The sequence below is a fragment of the Hydra viridissima genome, unplaced genomic scaffold, assembly GCF_058129835.1.
Source record: "Hydra viridissima isolate aposymbiotic clone 2 unplaced genomic scaffold, HvirCarnegie_v1 scaffold_1, whole genome shotgun sequence".
NCBI classification, from domain to species: Eukaryota; Metazoa; Cnidaria; class Hydrozoa; order Anthoathecata; family Hydridae; genus Hydra; species Hydra viridissima.
The window spans coordinates 9,307,987-9,331,736 of NW_028324300.1; the positions used below are offsets into that span (position 1 = coordinate 9,307,987).

The window sequence follows — 23,750 nt, forward strand, 5'->3', positions numbered from 1 at the left end:
ATTTTTATTTTCAGAGTACTCTTTTCAGGATTTAGAATAAAAATTAAAAGAAATATGTCTGAACCTACTTTTATATCTTCAGAAAATAATAACTAAAAATAAAAGGATGAAATAAAAGAAGAACTTCCTGCATTTTTAATGTTTTTTTTTTAATAATAAATTGAGTATTTATTAAACTTATATAATTTTACTATTAACTACTCTAACACAATAAGATTTGTTATATCTTCAATTGTCATATATTTCATGATAGTAATAAATAATTGATTGAAAATATGTTCAGCATTCATAACTTTAGGAAAACAATTGTAATTCATATGATAAGAAAGTGGGCTATTTTTAGGAGTAATTTTAGAAAAAATTACAGCAATTATGACGACAAGTTTCAGTTGTACACTCTAAAGCTGAGTGGTTTTTTTGAAGAGCCGATGAGGGTTCTTGATGTTGGTACTGAGTGAGCACTCGAAGGGACTCTTAAAAGAAATCTTAGGACAGGTTCTTTGGAGGAACCTAGCGGCTAGGTTCATTAAAGAATCCTAAATGGTTTTTTGAAGAACCTAAGAGTTTATTACAAAAGTTCCCACAAATCACCAAAAGAGGTTCTTCGAAGAACTTGTTATACGTAAAGCGTTTATTGCCGCTAAAGGTGGCTATATAGATGAGAATGAGTTATAAATCAAATAATAGTTAATATATTTTTTATGTAACTATAACTAATAGAATTAGAGCATTTATTTCGAGTGATTTTTTAAATTTCCCCCGTCATTTGTAAGTAAAACATTAAAAACATTAAAAATTAGTGTCATTTGAATGACACGTGGACGGTTGTGAATATGTTTGTTTTCGTGGCTAAAAAACTGTTAAGCTTCTTAACAACCTAATCATCTGTTAATCGCCATGTGCACAAATTTCTTTAAATACCATTGAATCATTCTTCAACTTTGCATTCAGCACTTTAGGATAACATTATTGAAGATGTCCTCTGCCCTGTTCTTCATAAGTTTTCAAATGGTTTGTAAAATAAAAATCAAACTTTGCAGCAATAAGTTCTATTAACAACAACAACAATAATAAATTTCTATTGACAACAATAAGTTCTAAAATTTGTCAAGATCTTCAAACGTTCAGACTGTAATTCAATTTAATTGTAACTATTGCTTACACAACTAAATATTACCTTCCAAGGTGATTTCCTACATAGTGAACTCAATTTCAAAAAGCCTGTAATATATTTGTACGCTACAACATACTAATATAGCACAGTTTTGTTTTAATGGAGATACAAAATCGTAACTTTAGGAGAACGCAGAAGTATTAACAATAACCTTGTATCACATGCATGTTTATTAGTTACAAAATGGCGCTCAAAAGTGTAAAAACTGTCGTTAAAATAATGTACATTACAGTTATGTCGGATTTTTAAAAAACTTCCAAATAAATTTGATAAAAATTGTGGTGTCGCTTTAAGTTTTGAAGTAATTTTATTGGATATCTAGATCAGCAAAAGCAAACAATTCATTTTCTTTTGAATGGTGGTGTGTAGCTTAGATCAGTAACTACCTCGTTACATTCAAATAAGTAAATAATTAATCCTTAACGAAAAAAGTTATTTAGCTTTGTAGTATGATAGGTGGTTTATTTAAATTTTAACCTTAATTAACAAGATATATATTACTAGATTATTAAAGTTGTATTAAGTTCAGAAGTCTACAAAAAATGACAAACTAATCTTATGTATTTTCAAATTTAAAATTAAATTTGAAAACTTTATGTAAGTGTTATTCGTTGTTTCAAAAACTTTAAAAAGAAAAAAAAAATTCGGATATTATAATATTTTACTAAGCACGGTGATCACACTTTTAAAAGAATGAAAGATCTTTCAAAAGCTGTTGGAAAAGGAAAGAATGTCAATGTACCTGGGGTGAGACAATTTATTTTTTACTTTTAACATTAGCAGCAAGAATGTCTAGCAGGGGTGAAAAAAAAAAAACGTAAAAAAAACAACAAAAAACAACAACAAAAAAAGCAACAATTGTTATCATTTCTATTTCTTAAGAATGACTTACATTTTTTTTAGGAGAAGAAAGCAGTTTCTCCATCTATTTCTAATCTAAGATCTCCATCTAAAATTGACGCGTTAAAGGTGAAACGAAAAAAGGTAAGAGTGGTTAACAATAATGAAGGTTTAAATTGTAACATTCAATCATGGTTTGCCTGGTATAATTGTAGCAGCAGTATATCCTTTCCAGATTAATCGTTCCCAAACTTTCTGATTTTTAAATTATTTAATTTTCATAATAAACCAATTAGTGATTGGGTTATTAGGTTAAAGTGCTATTAAACTCAGCTACATAAAATTCAAGAATTTAAGCCATCTAAGATAGATCAAGAAAATGACCTGGACTTATGGATTGAGCTGACAGTTGTTTAGCAAGAGAATGTGTAGTTATATCCCCCAAAACTGAGTCCTATCTTAAAATAATGTTTAAAAAAAGTATTTTTAACATTTTTATTTTTTTCATTTTCAGGCACTACTCTCATCTTCCAAAAGATTTATTAGTGATTTTACTTAAGAAATTTCAGAATGTTTTAAGAATATATAAGGGTCCCTCAAGGATTTCCATAAAAATCTTCAAAATATTCTCAAAGTGCCTGGTTTTGATATAATCAATGGTTATTTTTACAATAATTATACTAATGTTTAATATATCATATGAAAATTCAGTCTCTTAAAGCCATAAACTTATAGACATTTAACATTTTTTTAACTTTTTGAATAGTTAATCATAGATTTTGGATGAGAGCTGTAACAGAAATAATACTTGGTAAGTGTATGTTATAACTCACATTCTATATTTAAGATAGTTTGGTTTAATGCTTAAATTTTACATAGACCTACTAGATTATTATTGGATGGTTAGTCACTGAGTGATAATAAATAGTATCATATAAATGAATAACAATGGAAAATTTATAAAATAATTTAATGTACAAATAATTTTAATTGGTTTTTTACATTTAAAAGTTTTTCAATACTAATTAATTTGCAAAATAATTTCAGAATCTAAACTTCTCAGAGTTAAGATCTTATCTGATTGATTTTTACAAAAACTATTACAGGGTCCGGTCTTCCATCTAATCATGATGTTATGAAAATCTTTGTGTTTCATCAATGTCTAAAAAAACTATTACTTTCTGACAATGCTGACAGAATGTGCAACCAAGTCTTGGCATTCTGGACTATATCAAGAGTTGCCGTTAGATAGAAAGATCATATCATAAAGATGGTTAAAGATTGTTAAGGCAAACAAGTCAGACTTATGAGGAAAAGTCTAGATCTGATGACAAAGATTTACATAAACAAAAACTTTATACTGAAAAACCTGATAAACTGTTTGATATCAGCCATATCAATGCTATTGATTATATCAAATATTAAATCATGTTAGTAAACAACTATCTGATGTTGACAGCAAACTTACAACAAAAGCATTGGTGCCAAAAAGTAATGCAGAGAAAAAGGTTATCATTTTGTCTAAAGTATCAACTGTGTAGTGACAACTGACTAATGATGACAGCATTTACATCAAATGCGTTAGCACCAAAAAATGGTGCAAAGAAAAGCAAATGCAAGGTTATCATATTGCCAAAAGTATCATATTGCCAAAAGTATCATGGTTTTCTAGTAGAAAAGTTACAGATACTCTAATGACATTCTGTTGATTGAGTGATTGGGTGAAAATTATGATCAAGTGTTGCAGATGGCTGGCCTAAAGATGATTACACAGGACTTATGGTACATCATCCTGGAATTTACCACTCCCAGAATAAACAATTGTGCATTGATCCAGACATTCAATCCTAAAATTACAAAAAATGACAACAAATTGTAAAGCAAGATTAAAAACTTACTTTAAGTTACACTTACAGACTGTTACAGCTTTTTTATTAGTGCATATTATAAAGTGAAAACTGCATGATCTGAAATGTTACCTATTAAATTAATTTTGATGATTTTATTAAATTTTGGTTTGCTATACAAGTATAGTTTAGCTTGTATTTAACAAATTCTATTTATAGATTCTTATATTTTAACAGATTCTACATAATTAGATGTTCTCATTTCATTAAATGCATGTTCAGTGATATATTAACATGTTAACAATATTATACACAAAATCATTACATTTCATGCGGTTTTGAGGATTTTTATAGAAATTGAGGGACTCCAAAAAGTTCTTAAAAAATTATGATATTTTTTAAAATAGTATCAAATGATCATAAGAAAACTTTCTGGAGGATGAGGCTACAAATTTTTTAAAAAAAGTTTTTTTGCAACACCATAATAGTAAATGTGAATGTATAATTGTGTGTACAAGGTGCATCAGGTGTTTGAGAACATCACATATTTTCTACATTTCTACATTTTTTTTTTTCTTCTTCTATTTTTGTAGGTAATAATCATGGCAGATAATAAACTAACACAAGAGATGAAAAGACATGCTGTAATAATAGCATTACAGGCAGAACACAGTAATTTACAAATTGCAAAATTTCTTAAAGCTTGATATTTCGTTTTTAAAATTTGCAAGGTATTTGAAGACAATAATGGTGATTTTTATGAAGATACTAAATTTAAAAAGCATGAGTAACGCTCCAACTGCAATATAGCACTTGAATTTATTCAGCAAGTTCAGACTATCATTAACAAGAACCCCCAAAAGTCAATGAGGTCTATCTAGTGTCTCATAAACCACAATTCCAGAGGCTGTTCATGAAAATCTTTGCTACAAGTCTTATTTGATGAGGAGAGGTCAGTTTATGTCACAGACCACCAAAGAGAATTGTTTGATAAGATTCAAAAGGCTGTTAAGTAACTGATACATCTTGATGAGAAAAACATGCTTTGGTTATTTTCAAACAAAAAAACTTCGACTAAGATCAAAAGTTGAAGAGAAGAAATGACAGATGGTTATTCTCTGACCCTTCCGAAGTTTCAACAGTCATGCACACAAAACTTCCTGGATCTGTTATGGATTTGGGGGATACTTACAATGAAGGACATGTGATACCACCACACTATTTTTAGTAAGACTACCCCAAACTTGTGACTTCCAAACTCTCTAGACCTGAGAGTGATGTTAATAAACATTCCCATAACACTAAAGATTCTCTGAAAGCATTTATTGTCACAAAATAGGCAACATAGGTAAGGACCATCTCATATACGTCTGCAGTCAGTTTAAGTCTTGAATTGAAGCTGTATTGAAGCAAAGGGGGATTTCATTTATTGAAATTCTTAAGCAATATTTTAGCTTATGTATCCATGTAATTTTTTAATAAAATATTTTGTCTACCTTTTTTATTATTTAAAAAAAAAAGGAAAAATATATTCTCAAATATCTGATGCACCCTGTATATATGTGTGCGTGTGTATGTATACATTTTTCCAGACATACATGGCAAGTAAGGCCAGTGAATTTGCATTTTTATTAGATATTATTGATTAGTAGTAAAACAATCATAGTTCATGACAATATATTTTTAAAGCAGTTTTTTTGAAATAAGTACAAAAATTGAAGCAAATGCAATCACTCAAATTAATTTCAAGTTGTGTCAAATGAAATTTTGTTTAAAGAAATTCGTTAAAGGCAAAAGAAAAAATGAAGAGTTCAAGAAAAAGTATCATTGATTACTCAGTCTTGTTTGATTCCTATATAAAATCTTTTTTCCATTGGTTTGATTTACCTAAATTTTGAGAAAATTTAGTAATATTTTATGTAGTTAATTTTAAATCTGCTTTTTTTTTTCTAAGGATGATGATGATTTGACTCAAATAGATGAATTGGATGAATGGCTTCAGGTATTATATTTACTTTTAACTTTTGCTTTATGTTACTAGCTTACAATGGTTTTACCAGTTTTGCAGTAATAATTTAAAGAGTTTTGCAATATTGCTTTCAACTGTTTCATATTAATTTTTTAAGCTGTTTTGCAATAAAAATGTCTATAGTTTTGAAATATTACTTATAATTTAAAAGGTAATGATAAAAGAGAAACTACATTAAAAAACCAGAAGAAAACTGTTCATTTAATCTTTGAATAATGATTGCAATAATTAGGTTAAGTTTTATATAAATCAGTAAGGTTACAAAAAAAGTGTTAGTTCCTTAATCATGTCAGTTTTCATGAAGCATTACAGTTGAGGAAACTTATTTAAGATGCAAAGCAGGACATATAATCACAAATTTCTTTTAATTTTGTTTGACTACTAGATGATAAATAAGATGAAAAAAAAAATTGTTTATATTGTGCTAATAACTTTTATTTCAAGACTTGTAAAATTTAGCCAAAGCAGTTGATGAAACCTGATGATCAACTTCTTTTGACTGAAGCTGAGCTGAAAGAAGAATTCACAAGAATATTAACTGCAAATAATCCTCATGCACCTAACAATATAGTTCGCTTTAACTTTAAGGTAAGTTTCTCAAATTTGTTAAATTTTCTTTAAAAAATTAACCTGTTTCTTATAGAGCAAAAAAGAAGTGTTGATTGTTGTGGCAGAATTTTTTGTATTATTTTTTTTCCTTGCATTTATTGAATGTTAGAGCCCAATTCAATATACCCAGCATAATTTGTTATTTGTATAATACAGTTTGTTTCACCTTCTGTAATGCAGATTGACTTTATTACAGAAGGTAAAACTAACTAAATTTACCATAAATTATTATATATATAATATTTTATATTATTTTATATTTTATATTTATAATTCATAATAAATAATAAGAATTACCAAAAATAGCAATTAGAAATAAATAATCTGTAGTTTAAATAAATTCTTAATTAAAGTTATAGTTTATTTAAATTATAGTTTATTCATATATAATTTATTAAATATAATAAAATGTCAAAGCTATAATAGAAGCAAAAAGGAGACAAAATAGTCACTTCCTATAATAGTTGAATTACTTTTATCAATTCACAAGTGTAAGACTGGTATTGTTTAAGCATTAATTGCTTAAGTCAGGTTCTAATACAATTTTGTTTGAAAAAATCCTGTTAAATTTTCACTTTAACAAAAAATATTTTCATTTGTCTGTATTTTTAATTTAAAGGAGAGACAATACAAACCAATTGCAAATGTTGACCAAATAGCTTTTCATTTCTCCATGGAAGGGTTTGTATGATTACTATTGTTATTATTAATTTATTAAACATAACTCCCATTTAAGTACCAGTGCATTCAATTTAGGTATCCAGTTTAAAATATATTTTCTCTTATCATGCTGCTTATCTCAATAAAGATAGTAAAAAGATATCTTTGAGTTGTAATACAATTAAGTTCGCTTCACTTTGAATAAGATTGCATCCAACTCAACACTAACAAATTATAATATTAGATTGTTGGGTCAGATTATACAACAGTCTTTAAGAAGCAGTCTTTACAGTTTTTTAAGATTATAGTTAAGAATCATGAAACAAAGGTTTAATGTCTAGAAGGTATTTTTTTTATTTACTGAACTAATGTAAAATAATTTTTATTTATAAACTTATAATCAACTGAAACATTCTCTTAAAAAAATATTTATCACAAACTAAAAATAGCTGACCATAATCAAATTAACATACTCCATAAATAATAAAATCTGAACCATAACTCAGATGGCTAAATTGAGTTTACTGACTGATACAGCTGGAAAATGAAAAAAAAAATTTACTTTATGATATGTTTTAAAATATATTTCAATATTCCTAGAGCCTTAAACAATTTACCAAAGCAGTCAATCAGGATGATACAGCAACCAGTAAAGTTTCATTAACTAAAACACACTAAAGCATTTATATGAACTCTTATCTGATAAAGAGAGTACACAGCAATCATGTTTTAAAGGTCTAATTATGAAAGGCTCTGTCAGAGCTCATAGTGATGTTCTTTCATACATAGTTAAAACCTTGGCCTCACTACTAAAGGGTTTTCTGAATTGAATGTCTAAAAGGTTAAGAAAAATGTGATACAAGAAACAGCAAGTGAAGCTAGAGATTCAATTAAAAACATGAAAGGATCCCCAACGATACTCCACTTTAATTGTAAAATTGTTCAAGAACTCACTAAAAGAAAAAAGCTAACAGATGGTATAAGAAGAATAGATGTAAGTGTTAATTGTGCAGGCAAAAATAATCTGTTTGGATTACCACAATGGGTTAGTTTCACAGGAGAATAGCACACTAACTCAACAACAGACCTTCTGGAATAGGTGCTAAATGAAACAATAATTGGAAACCTCAAATACTGACATAAAGAAAGGAGTTTATACCAGAATAAATAAACATCTTTAACAATCTATATGGCATTCACAGACATTAAAAATGATTCCAAAATTGCCCAGGCTAACATATGCACTAGACGCTCCTTTATTCAAAAAGCTTCTTGACAAGTGGATTTCATTATTTCATCATCATCTAAATTTTCCAAATATGAGTACAGAAAAAATTTATTGTTAGATTGTCAGGCTATGGAATCACTGAAGTTCTGCCTTTCCTGAAGAGGAATTTTTGCCAAAAGGAGATTCAAATCAGTAAGCTAGGAGTTGCTTCTCATCTGAGAAAACTATGCAATAGGATGCAGAATTGCCTAGAAAATACAGAATAAAACAAAATCTGAATGCTTTAGGAATATTTGGAAAGTCGCCTGTCATTAAAATATATTTTATTTTAAAATATACTCTCATTACAAATGTTGTTCTTCATAATCTGAAATAATGCAATACATATGCAATTAGTATAGTCAGTTTTTCAAAGACACAATTTAGATTTTTATTTTAATTTAACTTTTTTTCAAAAAATAGGCTTTTACACGTAATTTCTCATTTACTTTTAACAACACAGGTTAAAAGTAAAGTAAAAATTATATGACAGGTGAATATCTAATCCCAGTGATGAGCACTGCAAAAAACTTTTTTCTGTTTATAATTAGGTATTTTAATGATAAAACTAAACAATAATGTCATGAGAAATTTGTGAAGTTATTTTAATCAGATATGTCTTTTATCGCAATAAAGTGATCTTCAAGTTTCTTCAACAATAATTATTCTTAGAAATCTCCTTCACAAAGATTCTGAAGAGGCTCAGAAGCAAATGTCAACTGGTGGAAATAGAGGTATTTGTTTTTCTGTGAACTTTTATGAAATATAAAATCATTAAAGTACTTGTTTTTATTTATTTCTATTTCGACTTATAATAATATTTCTTTTTTGTTGTTGTTGTTGATTTAGAAGAAAAACACTCTCTGATGGATGAAGATCACATAGAAGAACATATTGAAGATAGTGTAACTGAAGTTTATTTTAGATAATTCATATCATCTTTCTTTGTCATAAATAAAAACAAGGAAGTTTTTTTTAGCTGATACCTTCATTTTTTCAATATTTGAAAATAATAGTGATTGTAATAAAGTACAATCATCATCTATCAGCAATTCTTCATTTTTTACGTAACTGCTGTCAATAGAAAACTTTTCCATTAATTTTTTTTTTTAATTTTTTTGTGTAGATCGTGCTTGGTAGTATGGTTGCAAAAACGTCAACACAGAAAGCCACAAACCAATTTAACTTTTGTGAAAGAGCATCACAAACATTCAACAACCCTTCCAGAGTATATTTAATTACTTCCAGAGTATATTTTATTAGTAAAAATAACTATTATGTATAAATAGGCTTTTATAAGATAAATGTAAAGTATATTTTACTAATTTTCATATTTTAGGAGCGTGGGACAGCAACAGAACCACCTCCTAGAAAAAATTATTCTGCTAATGCTAATCAGGTAATTTAGGCAAATAGCTCAAAAATAAGATTAAAAGAATAATAAGACTAGTTTTTTAATGGAGAAATTTATTTGAAACTAAAAGGTTTGAGCAACTCCTTTGCTTAAAAAAATATATATAGTATAGTTTGTTTATAAAACTGTCCCAGGTTTGCATAAACCAAAAGTTATGTATATAATAAACTCAAGTATTAGAAATATTGAAATATAATAAAAGTCAAGTTCAAGGCTTAAGAAGACTTTTTAAAAACTTAAAAGTTGCTAAACAAACGTTTGTTGCTTTTTGCTGTGTTATTGGAAATATTCTTTTTTAACAATTTTTAATTGATTCAAACCATCAAGTTTTTTTATTCTTATTTAAGAGAAAACTTTTGAAAATTTTACAACAAAAGCTAATGTGTTGACTTGTTAAGGATGCATGTTTTCTTCGGTCTATACATTAGTTTTATAATTAACATTAATTCCAATAACACAGATTACTCAAAAGCTTCTGAAAATTGATGATGTGGTGACGTTATTGGTGATTTTATTTATTTAGTGGGAAATTTATGATGCCTATGTAGATGATTTAAAAAGACAGGTAAAACCTTAAACTTTAAATAAACTTGCTATATTTTTTCCATATCTATTTTTTATTACCTACTATTTTTAATGTTATACATTTACATCTTTTGAAATGATGTTATCTGAATGTAGACAATAAATTCATTTTGAGTTTCAAATTTTTTTATCAATAAAATGTATAAACTATATTATGAAAGTCTACTAAAAAAAAAATTTAAGAATATAACTAAAAAAATATCTACTTACTTTGAAAAAAGAAATTTTCTTGATTGTAATATGTATAAGTTTAGTAATAACAAAATAAAAAAAATTTGAACTGCTTGTAGGAGAGGGAGAAAGAGAAGGATATTAAAAAATCAGCTAAAAAGGATAATGATAGAAAAAAAAAAAGTGTTACAACTGAAGTCATGGTAAATCTTTTTTTACATCATGTGTATAGTTCTGATTACCAATAGTATATAAGTTCTGATTACCAATAATATATAAGTTTACTATTTTAATTTTACACTCTTAGTATATATGTTATAATTGCTTTTTGAAAAAGTAGTTTTTAATGTTAATGTGCAAAGTTTTACAGTGCTCCTATGACTCTGAAATTTTCCATGAGTCACACTAACACCTAAACTCACAATAAAAGAAATCATGCTATGTTCAAACATTATTTTGTTTTTTGTTGTTTTTTTTTTACTGTCCCTAATGTACACTAAGAAGAATGAAATGATTTAGAAAATTAAGCTTTATTTTAATTAAAGAATGATGAAATTGCGTGTGTCAGTAAAGTTTCCAAGATCATAGAGAGGATGGTTAACCAGAACACATTTGATGAAATTGCACATGGTCAGATGGTTTTGAGATAATTATTTATTAGTTAATAAATATTTTTTTCATGCTCTTGTTATTTTCCAACTTCATTACTTGAATTCGCCTTGATTTCTGACCTTTTTAGAACAAAGTTTGATCAATTGTGTCTTCAAAGATGCATTAAAACTGCAATGATAAGATTTTTGAAAAATTTTTAAGAGTTAAATTTTGTAGATCTAAGTTGAACACCAACACTATGTTCATCTAACTCATCTATACTCAGATAATTTGGTTTTTATTCTAAATCTCATTTATTGCAATTGAATATATATATATATATATATATATGTACACACACATACATCATAATATACATAGATTTTAAATATTGGGAAGATGAATCTGATGAATATCGTGAAAATGAAGGTACAGTTCTGCCTTTATGGAAGTTTTCTTATAAAGGAACAAAGAAAATGACTGTAACAGCTCTCACATGGTAAAACATTTTTTTGAGTTGTTGCTTTTTAGTTGTTATTCATTTCTGTTGGTAATTATGTTCTATGATAAATTTTAAAGAAAAGTTAAGTGATGAAAAATTATATGTGTAAATTATAATTTGTATAAACTAAACATGTGCACATAGCGTTTCCTGCTTAAAAGTAAAAGTGTGTTTCATGACAAAAAAAAATTAGGTAAAAATGCTTTTAAAGTAAGTGTTACATTTATAAAAATGTTAATAATTGTAATAGCATTATTAATTGTAAAAAGTTCTGAATCTGATTTTACTTTGAGTATAGGGATAATTCAAATTAAGTTTTACATGTGCCTTTTATTGCTATGAAAGGTAAAAAATTTTACTAGCATTTAAATGTATAAACTTCTGTGAATTTAAAGAACATTTTTCTGTGGAGATTGGTATGCTTCAAAACCTAACTAAATAAGCATTAAATAGATTATTAAAGTAGGTTGTTGAGTTTTTTTAGCTACAAATCATCTGATAAGTAAAATGATCAAGGGAGAAGGGTCAAAAAAGAGTTTAATCATTACAAAGAAATTATTATAAAACTAAATGCAACTTTAACATTAACTCTGATAATCAAATTTTTAAAATAGTATTTAAAATATTCTAGGTCACCAAGTTATGAAGATTTGTTTGCAGTAGGTTATGGGTCATGTGAGTAGCTGTGTTATATACTTCTCCATATTGTTAAGTTGTCATTCTTTGCTGTATATTGATTACATAGCAAAGAATGACTGTTTTGTTGGTACTTAAAATGATGTAAATTTTTGTAATCATGTGCATACAAAAATAAATGATTTTAAAATATTTTTGTTTAGATGAGTTCTTAAAGCAAAATAATGGACTTATTTGCTTTTATAGTTTAAAGAATCCATCTTATCCTGAGTAAGTTTTTTTTGTATTTTACATCTTTGATTTTTGGACTCAATCTGATTATGGTTTTACATTTTTGAGACCCATTATATTAACTTTACTTGAAAATTTATTTAAAAAAGGAATGAAATGCCTTTATTATAACTGCATGATGAATGTCTGAGAAAAGTGTCTGTTTTTTTATGTTTCTTAAAGTAAGTTGCCATAGTCACCAAATTGTGATTTAAATTTTCTTTAAATAATTTTCTGATATCAAATAAACTTAACAATAAATGCTGAGTGGTGAATTTATATTTGCATGGTAATTTTAAATTTTGAAATTTAGGCGTATATTTATGACAGATTGGGGTGTTATGTGCTTGGATATTCATCTTTCATATTCAAATTTGATAGCTGTTGGATTTTATGATGGTCAGAGTTTTTATGATTTTAGTTGTTAATGATATTTACTAATATTAAGAGTTTATGAGATGTGTCTTTATAAAGGCAGGAGGTCTGTCAGATTAAAATGTTGATAATGATGATAATGAAATAATCTTTAATTGAAAAATATCATCTTATTTAAGGTTCTGTTGCTGTTTACAATCTGGAAAGTAAAGAAGATAGGCCAATTCACGTATCTACAACTGAGTTAGGAAAACATACAGATCCAGTTTGGGAGGTGAATTAGTGTTGGTGTATATTCTTATGCAGTGTTTTTGTGTTGTTTTTTTTTATCATGAGAATGATAGTGTACATTAGTTATAATATTTTATAAGGTGAGATGGCAAAAAGATGATCTTGATGGAAACTTAAACTTTTATTCCGTTTCTTCTGATGGAAGAATCGTGTTGTGGACAATTATTAAAGTATCAGTTTTGTTGCTACAAGTTGCTATCACTAACAGTTTTGTTTTATTACAGTTATATGTTTTAGGCTCATCGAGTTATTTTTCATTTTAAATATTTGGATTAAAATTTAGTTTGTTACTTATAAGCCATTTTGAACTTAAATTCATTAGAATGAACTACAGCACACTGAAATCATTCAACTTTGGTTGGGAACAAATCTTGTTGATGAATTTCAAGATGCAACAATGAAAGCATTAGGGTGTGGCATGTGCTTTGACTTCCATAAAACAGTTGATTACTTGTTTCTAGTGGGCACTGAAGAGGGAAAAATACAAAAGTGCTCAAAAGCTTACTCAAGCCATTATCTTAGCACTTTCAATGTAGGTTTTTCAGAAACATTCCTTAGAAACATATGAGAAATAAATGAAAATGTATGTTAGAAATAAATGTTAAATGGCAGAAGTTGAGGATTTATAATAACAGTATTAGAATTGAACTTGTGTTTTTCTTTCAAATGACCTTTTCTTATGCAAGGCACATCATATGGCAGTGTACGCTGTTCGTTGGAATTATTTTCATTCAAAGATATTTATGTCATGCAGTGCGGATTGGACTGTAAAAATTTGGGATCACACATGTAGGTAGGGTGATTTGCATTCCATTCTTTTAATTTCATTTGCAATACGATATATTGACTTTTGATTGTTGTTTGTTTTCATTGACTTTAGCGATGCTATTTTCACATATAATTTGGGAAGTCCTGTTGGAGACGTAGCCTGGGCGCCATATTCTGCGACAGTTTTTGCTGCAGTCACTGCTGATGGAAAAGTAATTTTTATTTTAAACAAATTTACGTACAAATCTATTAATGTAATTTTTCTTCTAAAAAAATTTACCAAAACTCTGTAAAGCAATTACGTTATAATTTAATAAAAATTGCTTTATTTAATAATATTTCTTTATGTTGTATTTAATTGATAAATGATTTACCGTAGGTTGTAATTTTCGACTTAAATGTAAACAAATACGAACCAATCTGCGACCAGAAGAGTAGGTGATATATTTATGTTTAAAATAAAGTTGACTTTTTAAATTAATTAGAATGATTAAATGCAAAACATTTCTTTAGTAAAGTTATTTCACTTATAAGTTTCAATAGTATGAAACTCGTTAGTTCTCCCGGAAAAAAAAATTTTGTAATCTGATTTCTAAATTCTAAATTTCTTTTTAGTCGTTCAAAAAGGGAAGACTAAGTTAACGCATGTCTCTTTTAACCAAATTCATCCGATAGTTATAATTGGGGACGATAGGTATTTTTTTTTTTTTAAAAAAAAAATCTTCTGTGAAGTTGCAGCTAAGTGGCATTTTGTAACAAAATTGTTTTTTTTTTTTTTTCTTTTAGAGGGTACGTGACTTCAGTAAAGCTCTCTCCTAACTTAAGAAAAGCCATGAAGGTGCGAGAGATTAATTTAAGGCTTTTTTTTTTTTTTTTTTAATTTTTTGTATACGAGTTTAAAGTGTTTTGTAAAGTTTTTTGTAATGTTAGCTTTATTAATTCAACATTTTGGGTATTTGTTTATCAGGAACGTAGCAAAGGTCCGGAAAATGAAATCGCCAAATTCGAGAAGCTGTTGAGTTTAGTTCACGACCCAATTGAGAAGCTAGAAGGCTTTATATAGTATTTACCTTTTTTTACTAGTTTTATATGTGCTTTCGAGAAAATATATTAACATAATTTCGTAAATAAGTTATTAAATTTTAAATGCAGAATAATATTTTATGACTGTTTATTTAACAAGTTTGTTATTGTGTTATTGGATGTTAACAACAAAAAATAGGCAATACCTCAGTTATGTTCCTGATTTTAGAATTAGAGCGTTTTTTAAATATTGTTCGCTCATTTTATTATATACCGGATAAGAATTTTCATTTCGTTACCGCCTTAAAATCCTGTCCTACCCCTGCCTTACCATCAATAAAAATCTCATTTAACCTGGTGTGTGAATACATAGTATTCATGTTAGCTATATGCGTAAACTAACAGTTAATTAAAAATATTTTTTAGCAAATGTTAAATACAAACAACTGAAAATATTAAACAAAAATAAACCGTATAGAAGGCAGTTTCACAGGTCATCCCATGTATCTCTTTCGTTAAACTGAAACATCTCCTTAATAATAGGATTTTTTTCAAAATATCGATAAAAAAGTTAAAATATTGTAACCAATATTTTTGGTCAAATTTCATTCGAGACATTTTTCGAAAATAGCGGTACACACACCACCGTTGTTTGATTTGTGTGTAACTAAAACATCTTGTTTGTTGTAATGTATTATTAGGGCAAGCTATAGATACATTTGGAGCATTCTTTTTATTATCCACAGTCAATGCCTTTTCTCTTTTAATCAGTCAGTCACGCTTCTCATGTAAAAATATGTTGTCATATCTATCAAAAGTAGCACGTCAACATTGTGGCCCCCCCTGAAAAATGAACCCGAAATTTTTTTGATTTTTTTTTTATGGAAACTCTAAGAAGGCCAAATTATCACAGAGGATCACCACATATGGAATATCGAAAGTAAGATACTAAAAAATCTTCAAGAAATTTGTTAAATTCGGACAGGTCTGTCTGAAAAAGTTACTAGAATGTAACTTGAGTGTTCTAATGAAAATGAAGGAACCCAGAAGAAGCCTCCGTTGGGTAAGAAGCGGTCTTATATAAGTTGTAATACGTATAATAGAATCATATAAATTGTAATGCGTATACTCAATTGCTTATTTAATAAGCTCGTAAATGTATATTTGATATCATCATGATAACGTATAAATCTAGTAACATTTTCTTAAAGAATTTATTTAGGTATATTTCACCATTCATTACCATATGGTTTGCTTTTTAGTAACTTTAGAACTCAGCTTCTGTTTCGATATTTTATGAAAGTTGCTCTCATTTCCGGGAGCTTTAACACCTGATACAAGTTCTTCATAATTTTCTTTTGAGTTTCCCATGAAATACATTCCTTTTAGAAATGTTTGTGTAAAAAGCCTTGGCATATAATGGTTTAGGAAACACCACTCTGATCATTTTACCACTTCGATCTAATGCCTTGATAAATTATTTGGTCGAGCGAAATTTTATAAGCAGTTGAAGCAGAACGATACTATCCACAGGTACTAGAGCAGCATTCTTCAAATTGTAGGCACCTTAATAAAAGTCTTTTCTTTCAGACCATTTTCTTTGTAGATAGTAATTTACAATTACTATCTACAAAGAAAATGGTCTAAAAGAAGAAAACCAAGCTTCTACACACAATCTTACTTGTATAAATCGTTTAAGTGTACACTGTATTAAATTTGTATGAAAGCACGATGATTTCATAGCAAGTGTGCTAATACTATTTATCACCCATGCGCAGCTGCGTTACAAAGGGATATGAAGGTATAAAGGGGTACGGTAGGTACACGTTGTACTGTATACATGGAGAATTCGATACAACATGTATCATACCAAAATTCAAAGTGTGCTTCAATAGTTATTCAATCAAATGTTTGTGCATTATTTCACACAATTTTTGCTCTCCTTATCGCAAGTTATAACTGAGCTTGGTTCTCTGACATAACCACGTAACAAGTTCTTATACCTTTTCTTAGAAAAATTGAGCTGCTATTCAAAGTGTAAGACAAAAACTCTTTCCCCTCCCTGATGTTAAGTATGTTTCAGATTACCTTTTAAGCTAATCAAAATAACTGGATTTTTTAAATATTTTTTTATTTATTTGCGTACTTTTAAACTTTTTTTTATTTATATGAAACTTTAACATAAAAGAGCAGGTGCTTACTGCGAACGTTTATAAAAGTTCCAATTTCCACATGTGAAAAACAAAATGAACCTTTGTAATATGGTGAATCGATAAATCTTAAAATATGTACATACTTAATGGTTTATCTAGGCTCATTTTTAAGTTTTAATGTAGAATTAGTTTTTTAACATTTATAAAAAACCGTTTGGGTTTAATTTTTTCTTTTACAAAAAAAAGTGGTTTTAAAAATTCCAGTTCGTTAACAAAATTCTAAAACTCTTCTCTAACTTGTATCAAACCTGTTTTAAAATATTTCTCTGTTTTATTAAAAAAAAAAAAAAAAAAAAAAAAAATTAAATCGAATATTGTTTATAAAAGTTATATTTTATTGATTATATTTGAGTTCTAACACTTCTGAATAACTATGAAGGCGGTAATTGTTTTAAAATCTTCACTTTAGTTTTTATTTTATGAATGAAATTTTCGGCAAATACCCTTGAAACCATCAACAACGGTGAGGGCATACTCTTCTTTAATACCTTTTTCACCTGACCCTACTATTTACAGTAGATTCACAAAACCCAACAAATGGAAACAGCTTTTTTTTAATCTTACGGCTCGCTAGAAGAGTCTGTTTTACACCCACAGTGCTCCTTTAATAATTCCCTTTTCTAACTTATCTAAGATTTGCGATTAAGCTTTTGTTAGATAAATATTATATATTAATATGTAGTTGTTTACGAATTAAAACTATTTTAACATGAAAAAGGAGCCTATTGTGAAATCATTTAATTCGTTTAAAGCTCTGGCAACCGCTCTTCAACAAAGTATAAGTAAGAACAAGAGAGGAGAAATACTTTTGCAGATTTACGCTAAGCCTGGTGCTAAAAAAAATAAAGTGACTGGTAAACTTTACTTAAATAAGTATATTTAAATGTCTAAAAAATTATTTCAATATTTATATGTAATACTTATTTTTACAGATATATCTGTTGAATGTATTGGAATACAGTTAGCTGCTCAACCAAAAGAAGGAGAAGCTAATGCTGAACTTTTGACATATCTTCAAAGTTTGTTAAAAGTACGAAAAAGTGATATTTGTCTTGAACGTGGTGGGAAGTCAAGAGTTAAAACAATAAAAGTTTCATCAAACTTATCTGAGGAGGATATCAGGAGTATATTAGAAACTGAGTTAAAAAGTCATTAGCATCCTTGACTAGATTCGGTTTTGATTCATGTTTGTGTTAGAAAATCTTTACATTTTGCTATACCTTTTATGTTGTGTACTTTTAGCATTTGGCGTTTTTTACATGCATAAAAATATTTCTCTTGTAAAGTGGTTTGCAATTGTTCTGTTAGAATTTTCTTATTCCATTAATTTGGTATTAGTTTACATTTTAAAATCATGGCTAAACTTTTTCTACGCTCATCACAAAGACTTAAAGAATGAAGTTGTACTTCTCACAGGAGCATCTGGTGGCATTGGTAAATTATTGGCAACAAAGTTAGTAAAAAAGGGTATGTAAAGTTACTAAGTTAAATATTTACATGCAATCCCTGTTGTAAAAAAGTTAAAGTAAAACTGTATTTTTCTAATTTTGTTTTTTTAAAAACTAAATGCTTGAAATTGTTATAAAATTATGAAATAACTATTATCTTTATAACAAAAAAAAACTCATAAAAAAATCATACTATAAAAGCATTTCTAATTGTTAAAATCAGAAAAAAATACTGAAGAATTTTAACATCCTTTAAAAAATGAACAATTTTTCAATTTATAGAACTTATGAAATAGTTTCAAAGACAAAAAAAATTTGTCATCAAATCATTTCTTTTTTTAGAGTGCATTCTGGTTTTAATAGATATTGATGATTGTGGTTTAAAAGACCTTGCAGATTCTCTCAACAAATCTTCAGTGCAACAAGTGGCATATCCCTTTAAATGTGATGTCTCAAATTATGAGGAGGTTTCTACAGTTAAAAGTAAAATAGTTGAAACAGTTGGTCATCCAACGATGGTTATTAACAATGCAGGCATTGTGAATGGAAAGTATTTTCTTGATTTGGAACCCAATGATGTTCAAAAAACTTTTAATGTAAATATCCTATCACATTTTTGGATTGTAAAGCAGTTCTTGCCTCACATGTTAGATGCAAATCATGGTCACATAATAAGTGTTGCCTCTATTTTGGGGTTAGATTCTATGGCTGGAGTTTCAGATTATGGTGCTTCTAAGGCAGCAGCAGTAAACTTTATGAGATCATTGAGACAAGAAATACGAGTGATGGGTATGTTTTAGTTTTTAGTAGCAATTATATGTTAATTATTCGCTAATTAGACACCACACTTTTTTAACTAGCTTTATAAAAAAACAATTTTTATATAGCTGGTTGTTAAAAACAGATTGATATTTACTTGACAAAAATAGTAAAATATATATAAAGGTATAAAGAGGTATATTTAAAAAGAATAAAAATAAAATATTCCATGAAATTTGAAAAATTATATTTTAAAAGTATATGTTAAAATATAAAACTATATTAATTATTCATATTTGATAAATCTATTCGCTACTGTTATGATCTTAAACTATTATTAATTATTAGCTTCATGAGATTCTATTGAATGGCTTAGAATAGATTCAACAAATGTACTCATTCATTAGCTTAATAAAAATATTATACTTATATGAATAAATTCTTCAAAAATATTTAGAAGGAAATGAAGTAAAAAAAAAAAAATGAAAAATTGCTCTTTAAAAATTGTTATTCTTTTTGTCTTTTTTTTTATTTCTACAGGTAAGTTTGGGATCCATTGCACCACTGTTCTTCCTTTTCTTATCTCCACAGATATGTTTAAAGGAATTACAACACGTTTTAAAAATATGTTCTTGCTTAATGTACTAGATCCAGACTTTGTAACTGATAGAATTATTGATGCAATTGAACGAAACCAAACGACTTTATATATACCCAGAATCCTGTACTTCTCTATTGCACTCATGGCTGTTCTACCTGATTTTTCCTTTGACGTAATTGTTGATTTTCTCAAAATTAATCTGTCAATGAAAACATTTGTTGGCAAGAAAAAGCAATAGATAGTTGACTTTTTTAATATTATTTTTAATAAATTTGAAAATTTATCAGAAATCGTCTAGTTCGTTTGATAATTGCATTATTTGGAAGCACAGGTGGCTAAAGGTGTATTAGAAAAAGAACATGATAAAAGACAAAACTCTTTTTTGATTATTATTTAAAAAATATTGTATAATATTTTTTTTGCGCTCTGCGCCAGATCGAATAAGCGCCGGGCCCCACGCGAAGTATAAAAACTCAATGACAAAAAAGGATGTTTTGATATTTCTATATCTTTCTTTGAATAAACTGGAAGAAGAGTAAACGAAAAAAATGGTGAACGGTTTAACGGTTTTTTATTTCTTTTGCTCTTATTTAACTAAAACAAAAAATCTTTAAAAAGGTGTCGCGTGGTGTATACTACAGAATACAACACGCGACAACTTATTTGAACAAATTTATTTGTGTCTTAGGAAACTGTAAAATTTTCACTCTAGTAAAAAAAATATATATATATTTCAAAAATATTTACTTCAAACTCACGAAAGTAAAATTAAATTTCACTTAAAAAGTAATTTTGTAGAATGTTTTATGACATCATCAAGATTCTCTTTTGAAAATTGAATAAAGAACATCTGAGGTACTGGAGAAACTAAAACAAAGCAATGAGGTCAAAAAGTCTAAGCAATTAATGAAAAAAGATTAACTTTGGTGAATTTTCATATGAAACTCAGCAAGTTTTCAGTTAATTTAATTTGGTTTTCTTAATATCAAAATTTAACTAATTGAGAACAAATAGACAAGTGAACCTATTTTTTTTTCATAAAAAATTGATTTTTTTATTTTTTCTCAGTTTCTTACTAATAGGTTCATTATATATATATATATATATATATATATATATATATATATATATATATATATATATATATATATATATATATATATATATATATGATGAAATATAGCTTCTCTGCTCTGTTAGAATTTGGATTTTGTCATGTTTTTAATACAACTAGGTCTGAACTAGAAAATGTTCTTTTTTGCTAAAGCAGAGATTATAAATCTCTGACACAAAAATTATATAACCCTGAGAGAAGAGCTAAAACAAACATTAGAAATTCGACACGAGCCTATTCGAGCTTCGAGTCTGTATGTCTAGCTCTATATGTTTGGTAGAAAAATAATTTTGAATTTGAAAGATGCATATTGACGTCTCAGTACTCTCGCTAAATGTAGTTTCAAAACTGTTAGTGATAACACAAAGGTTTTTGTTAGTGATAACGCAAAAGTTTTTGTTAGTGATAACACAAAGGTTTTTGTTAGTGATAACACAAAGGTTTTTGGAAGAATTGCAGAATTCTAAGTAAATTGAATATGAATACAGTTAAATTACAATACAACGTTTGGCATATAATTAGATATACATGTAATTACACTGTAACGTTATATCTTCAGTTTTATTTCAATAATTAAAACTATCAAAAAACAATTATTTGCTTTAGCATTTTATTATGGATAATATTTAAAAGCTTTGCTCTTTAGTCGCATTTCCAGGAAACTGTTTTGTTGGTTCCGTTGCTTTTTTTCTATTGCAGCAGCACGTAAAAGCATTTGCCAGCTCTGTTTTCAGATGTTTTCGAGCCTGATGTGAACCCAGCTTTGCGGTAATAAGCCAATACTTTAAACCAAGAATAGCTATAAGTGTTATAAAGAAAAGAAATATTATCAATAAAACCACAGGAAAAGATTTTTCAAAGTCAAAAAACGCTGCAAGCTCATCTATTTGTGTACGACAACTGTCGACATTTCCTTCTTGATATAAGAATTTTAAATTTTGAACTGGTATGAGCTCTTGACATAAATAGTAAATTGACAGCTCGCACGTTCCAAAATAATTAATATTAATTGCATTTGAACAATTAGGTGCCAACGGTATTTCCCAAACTTTTTGGTCAGTCAAAAATTTATAAATAAAACCATCATAGATAAAATTGACTTTAGGTGAGCATTCTATTTGAGCTGTATAACTTGTTGGTTCTCCGGAATGCTGCAGCCTGACTATCATGCTGCCAGTCTGAGGTACCACAGTTTGTAGATCAAATGTTCCTAAATTTGATTTATTACAAGGAAGAAGAAATTCAGTTCCTTTGTAAGTCAGAACGGGAATGTTGCATATATAAAACTGGCTTTGCCTGTTTTTTGGCCACTGCTTTAAGACGCAGCTATGTTTTGTCAAACTAGCTGTTGACAATATTTCAAGTACAACTGGTAGCTGTCGCATTTCTCTTGCTGGTACTGTAAAAATTGAGTTAACAGTTTGATAATTTATAATTTCTAGAGTTGGACAATCGAGACTTTGCGAATACTCTTGTATTTCATTTGATGGATTCGAGACATCTATAGATAGTAATCCACGAGTTAAATCTTCTACTATTGGGCGGAAACTCCAAGTACAATTGTTTGAACAAGAGAATGTAAAACAAGCACATAAAAAAATAATCCTAAGGAATAAGCCATTCATATTTTTATGTCCAAAAGACTGGCAATAATTTAATTTGGTCTTTACTTGCCGAGTCTACTCAGCTGTACTGTCCTCGCAATCATTAACGGAACAATTGACATCAAGTAGAAACTTTTCTCTTGTAGGATTTTCTTTGAAATTATTTTTCTACCTTAATTTTAGCAACAGCTTTAAGAACTTGACGTCAAATTAGTCAATTTAAACAAAGAACAATTTCCATGCGATGACAATTATCGGTAATTATCAACTTGTATATTATGTTAGAAAAATACATCCTCTAAAACCGGTTAATATTTTTCTACGGTAGAATATATGGTATACCTGTATACACAAAAAAGAAAGTTATACATTTTTTTTAGGTGTATACAGGCCCATAGAGTAGTAAACGCGACATTTTTACTTTAGCAACTTATAATAACAATAAACTTTGAATGTGATCACTGTATTGTTAATTACTAAGTTTATCTTAATTATTAAACTAAACTATTAAAACCATATTAAAAATATTATAATTATCATATTTATAATTTTGAAATACTATTTATAGTTATTACAATTGTTAAATAACTATTATGCTATTACATAGTTACCATTGTTATTATGCTAAATACTAAAATTATTCTAATGGTTCATTTTTCTCAACTATTGCAATTTCCAAATTTATTTGAACGTTTGTTTTTAAAAATTTCGTAGAAGTGTGAGCATTAACTAACGCGGTTATTTAAGTTTGCTAAATTTAATAATTTCAAAGCAATGGACCCGATCTAAATTGCTTATGTAAAAAAAATTTAAAATGTTTTTTAAAACATCATAGTTTAAATTTTTTGTTTGAAAGAATAGAAAAAGGTTTCAAAAAGATTATAGAAGATAAATTTGTTATAAGATGGTTGCTTGTTATGCAAAGAAGTAAAAAATTGTTTACAAATTTTCTTAAGTTT

General features: G+C 27.7%; 5 protein-coding genes across 11 annotated transcripts in view; 3 read left to right on the forward strand and 2 right to left on the reverse strand.

Annotated features, from left to right (window-relative positions):
* The window catches only part of LOC149893253 (mucosa-associated lymphoid tissue lymphoma translocation protein 1-like), a 109,186-nt gene that overhangs the window by 20,249 nt on the left and 65,187 nt on the right, over nt 1-23,750 (reverse strand). The gene's annotated exons all lie outside the window — the stretch shown is intronic.
* Nucleotides 1,730-15,262, forward strand: LOC145187815 (dynein intermediate chain 2, ciliary-like). Of its 7 annotated transcripts, XM_090088911.1 has the most exons (26): nt 1,730-1,921; nt 2,078-2,158; nt 2,781-2,825; nt 5,816-5,863; nt 6,350-6,478; nt 7,119-7,180; nt 9,099-9,160; nt 9,276-9,331; nt 9,553-9,654; nt 9,766-9,825; nt 10,364-10,405; nt 10,716-10,799; nt 11,142-11,226; nt 11,569-11,686; nt 12,321-12,364; nt 12,529-12,595; nt 12,909-12,994; nt 13,150-13,244; nt 13,342-13,431; nt 13,584-13,793; nt 13,948-14,054; nt 14,142-14,241; nt 14,409-14,463; nt 14,645-14,723; nt 14,816-14,867; nt 14,997-15,262. In XM_090088911.1, the coding sequence occupies exons 5-26, from the start codon at nt 6,362-6,364 to the stop codon at nt 15,090-15,092; spliced, it is 1,869 nt and encodes a 622-aa protein (XP_089945037.1). In that variant the 5' UTR covers nt 1,730-1,921; nt 2,078-2,158; nt 2,781-2,825; nt 5,816-5,863; nt 6,350-6,361; the 3' UTR covers nt 15,093-15,262. The 7 variants fall into 7 exon arrangements, 5 of the variants coding, with proteins under 5 accessions (XP_089945037.1, XP_089945050.1, XP_089945055.1 ...); XR_016452940.1 differs by lacking the exon at nt 2,781-2,825 and having other exon boundaries at nt 1,750-1,921; nt 14,409-14,467; XM_090088905.1 differs by lacking the exon at nt 2,781-2,825 and having other exon boundaries at nt 1,751-1,921.
* On the forward strand, nt 17,844-18,674 carry LOC149893254 (UPF0235 protein C15orf40 homolog). The gene is made up of 2 exons (XM_090088947.1): nt 17,844-18,119; nt 18,198-18,674. The coding sequence occupies exons 1-2, from the start codon at nt 17,975-17,977 to the stop codon at nt 18,419-18,421; spliced, it is 369 nt and encodes a 122-aa protein (XP_089945073.1). The 5' UTR covers nt 17,844-17,974; the 3' UTR covers nt 18,422-18,674.
* LOC145187725 (epidermal retinol dehydrogenase 2-like) lies at nt 18,450-20,448 on the forward strand. The gene is made up of 3 exons (XM_080064189.2): nt 18,450-18,732; nt 19,056-19,502; nt 20,013-20,448. The coding sequence occupies exons 1-3, from the start codon at nt 18,450-18,452 to the stop codon at nt 20,309-20,311; spliced, it is 1,029 nt and encodes a 342-aa protein (XP_079920315.2). The 3' UTR covers nt 20,312-20,448.
* LOC149893255 (uncharacterized) lies at nt 21,784-23,008 on the reverse strand. The gene has a single exon (XM_090067925.1). The coding sequence runs from the start codon at nt 22,810-22,812 to the stop codon at nt 21,814-21,816; it is 999 nt and encodes a 332-aa protein (XP_089924051.1). The 5' UTR covers nt 22,813-23,008; the 3' UTR covers nt 21,784-21,813.

Excerpts from the sequence above, each read along its gene's own strand:
- LOC145187725 (XM_080064189.2), top strand. The coding sequence starts at position 18,450 with ATGTTTGTGTTAGAAAATCTTTACATTTTGCTATACCTTTTATGTTGT. Across the intron at positions 18,733-19,055 it reads AACAAAGTTAGTAAAAAAGG|AGTGCATTCTGGTTTTAATA; the intron begins GTATGTAAAGTT and ends TTCTTTTTTTAG. Across the intron at positions 19,503-20,012 it reads ACAAGAAATACGAGTGATGG|GTAAGTTTGGGATCCATTGC; the intron begins GTATGTTTTAGT and ends TTATTTCTACAG.
- LOC145187815 (XM_090088905.1), top strand. The coding sequence starts at position 1,868 with ATGAAAGATCTTTCAAAAGCTGTTGGAAAAGGAAAGAATGTCAATGTA. Across the intron at positions 11,227-11,568 it reads ATTTGATGAAATTGCACATG|ATTTTAAATATTGGGAAGAT; the intron begins GTCAGATGGTTT and ends TAATATACATAG. Across the intron at positions 14,724-14,815 it reads GTTATAATTGGGGACGATAG|AGGGTACGTGACTTCAGTAA; the intron begins GTATTTTTTTTT and ends TTTTTCTTTTAG.
- LOC149893254 (XM_090088947.1), top strand. The coding sequence starts at position 17,975 with ATGAAAAAGGAGCCTATTGTGAAATCATTTAATTCGTTTAAAGCTCTG. Across the intron at positions 18,120-18,197 it reads TAAAAAAAATAAAGTGACTG|ATATATCTGTTGAATGTATT; the intron begins GTAAACTTTACT and ends TTATTTTTACAG.
- LOC149893255 (XM_090067925.1), bottom strand. The coding sequence starts at position 22,812 with ATGAATGGCTTATTCCTTAGGATTATTTTTTTATGTGCTTGTTTTACA.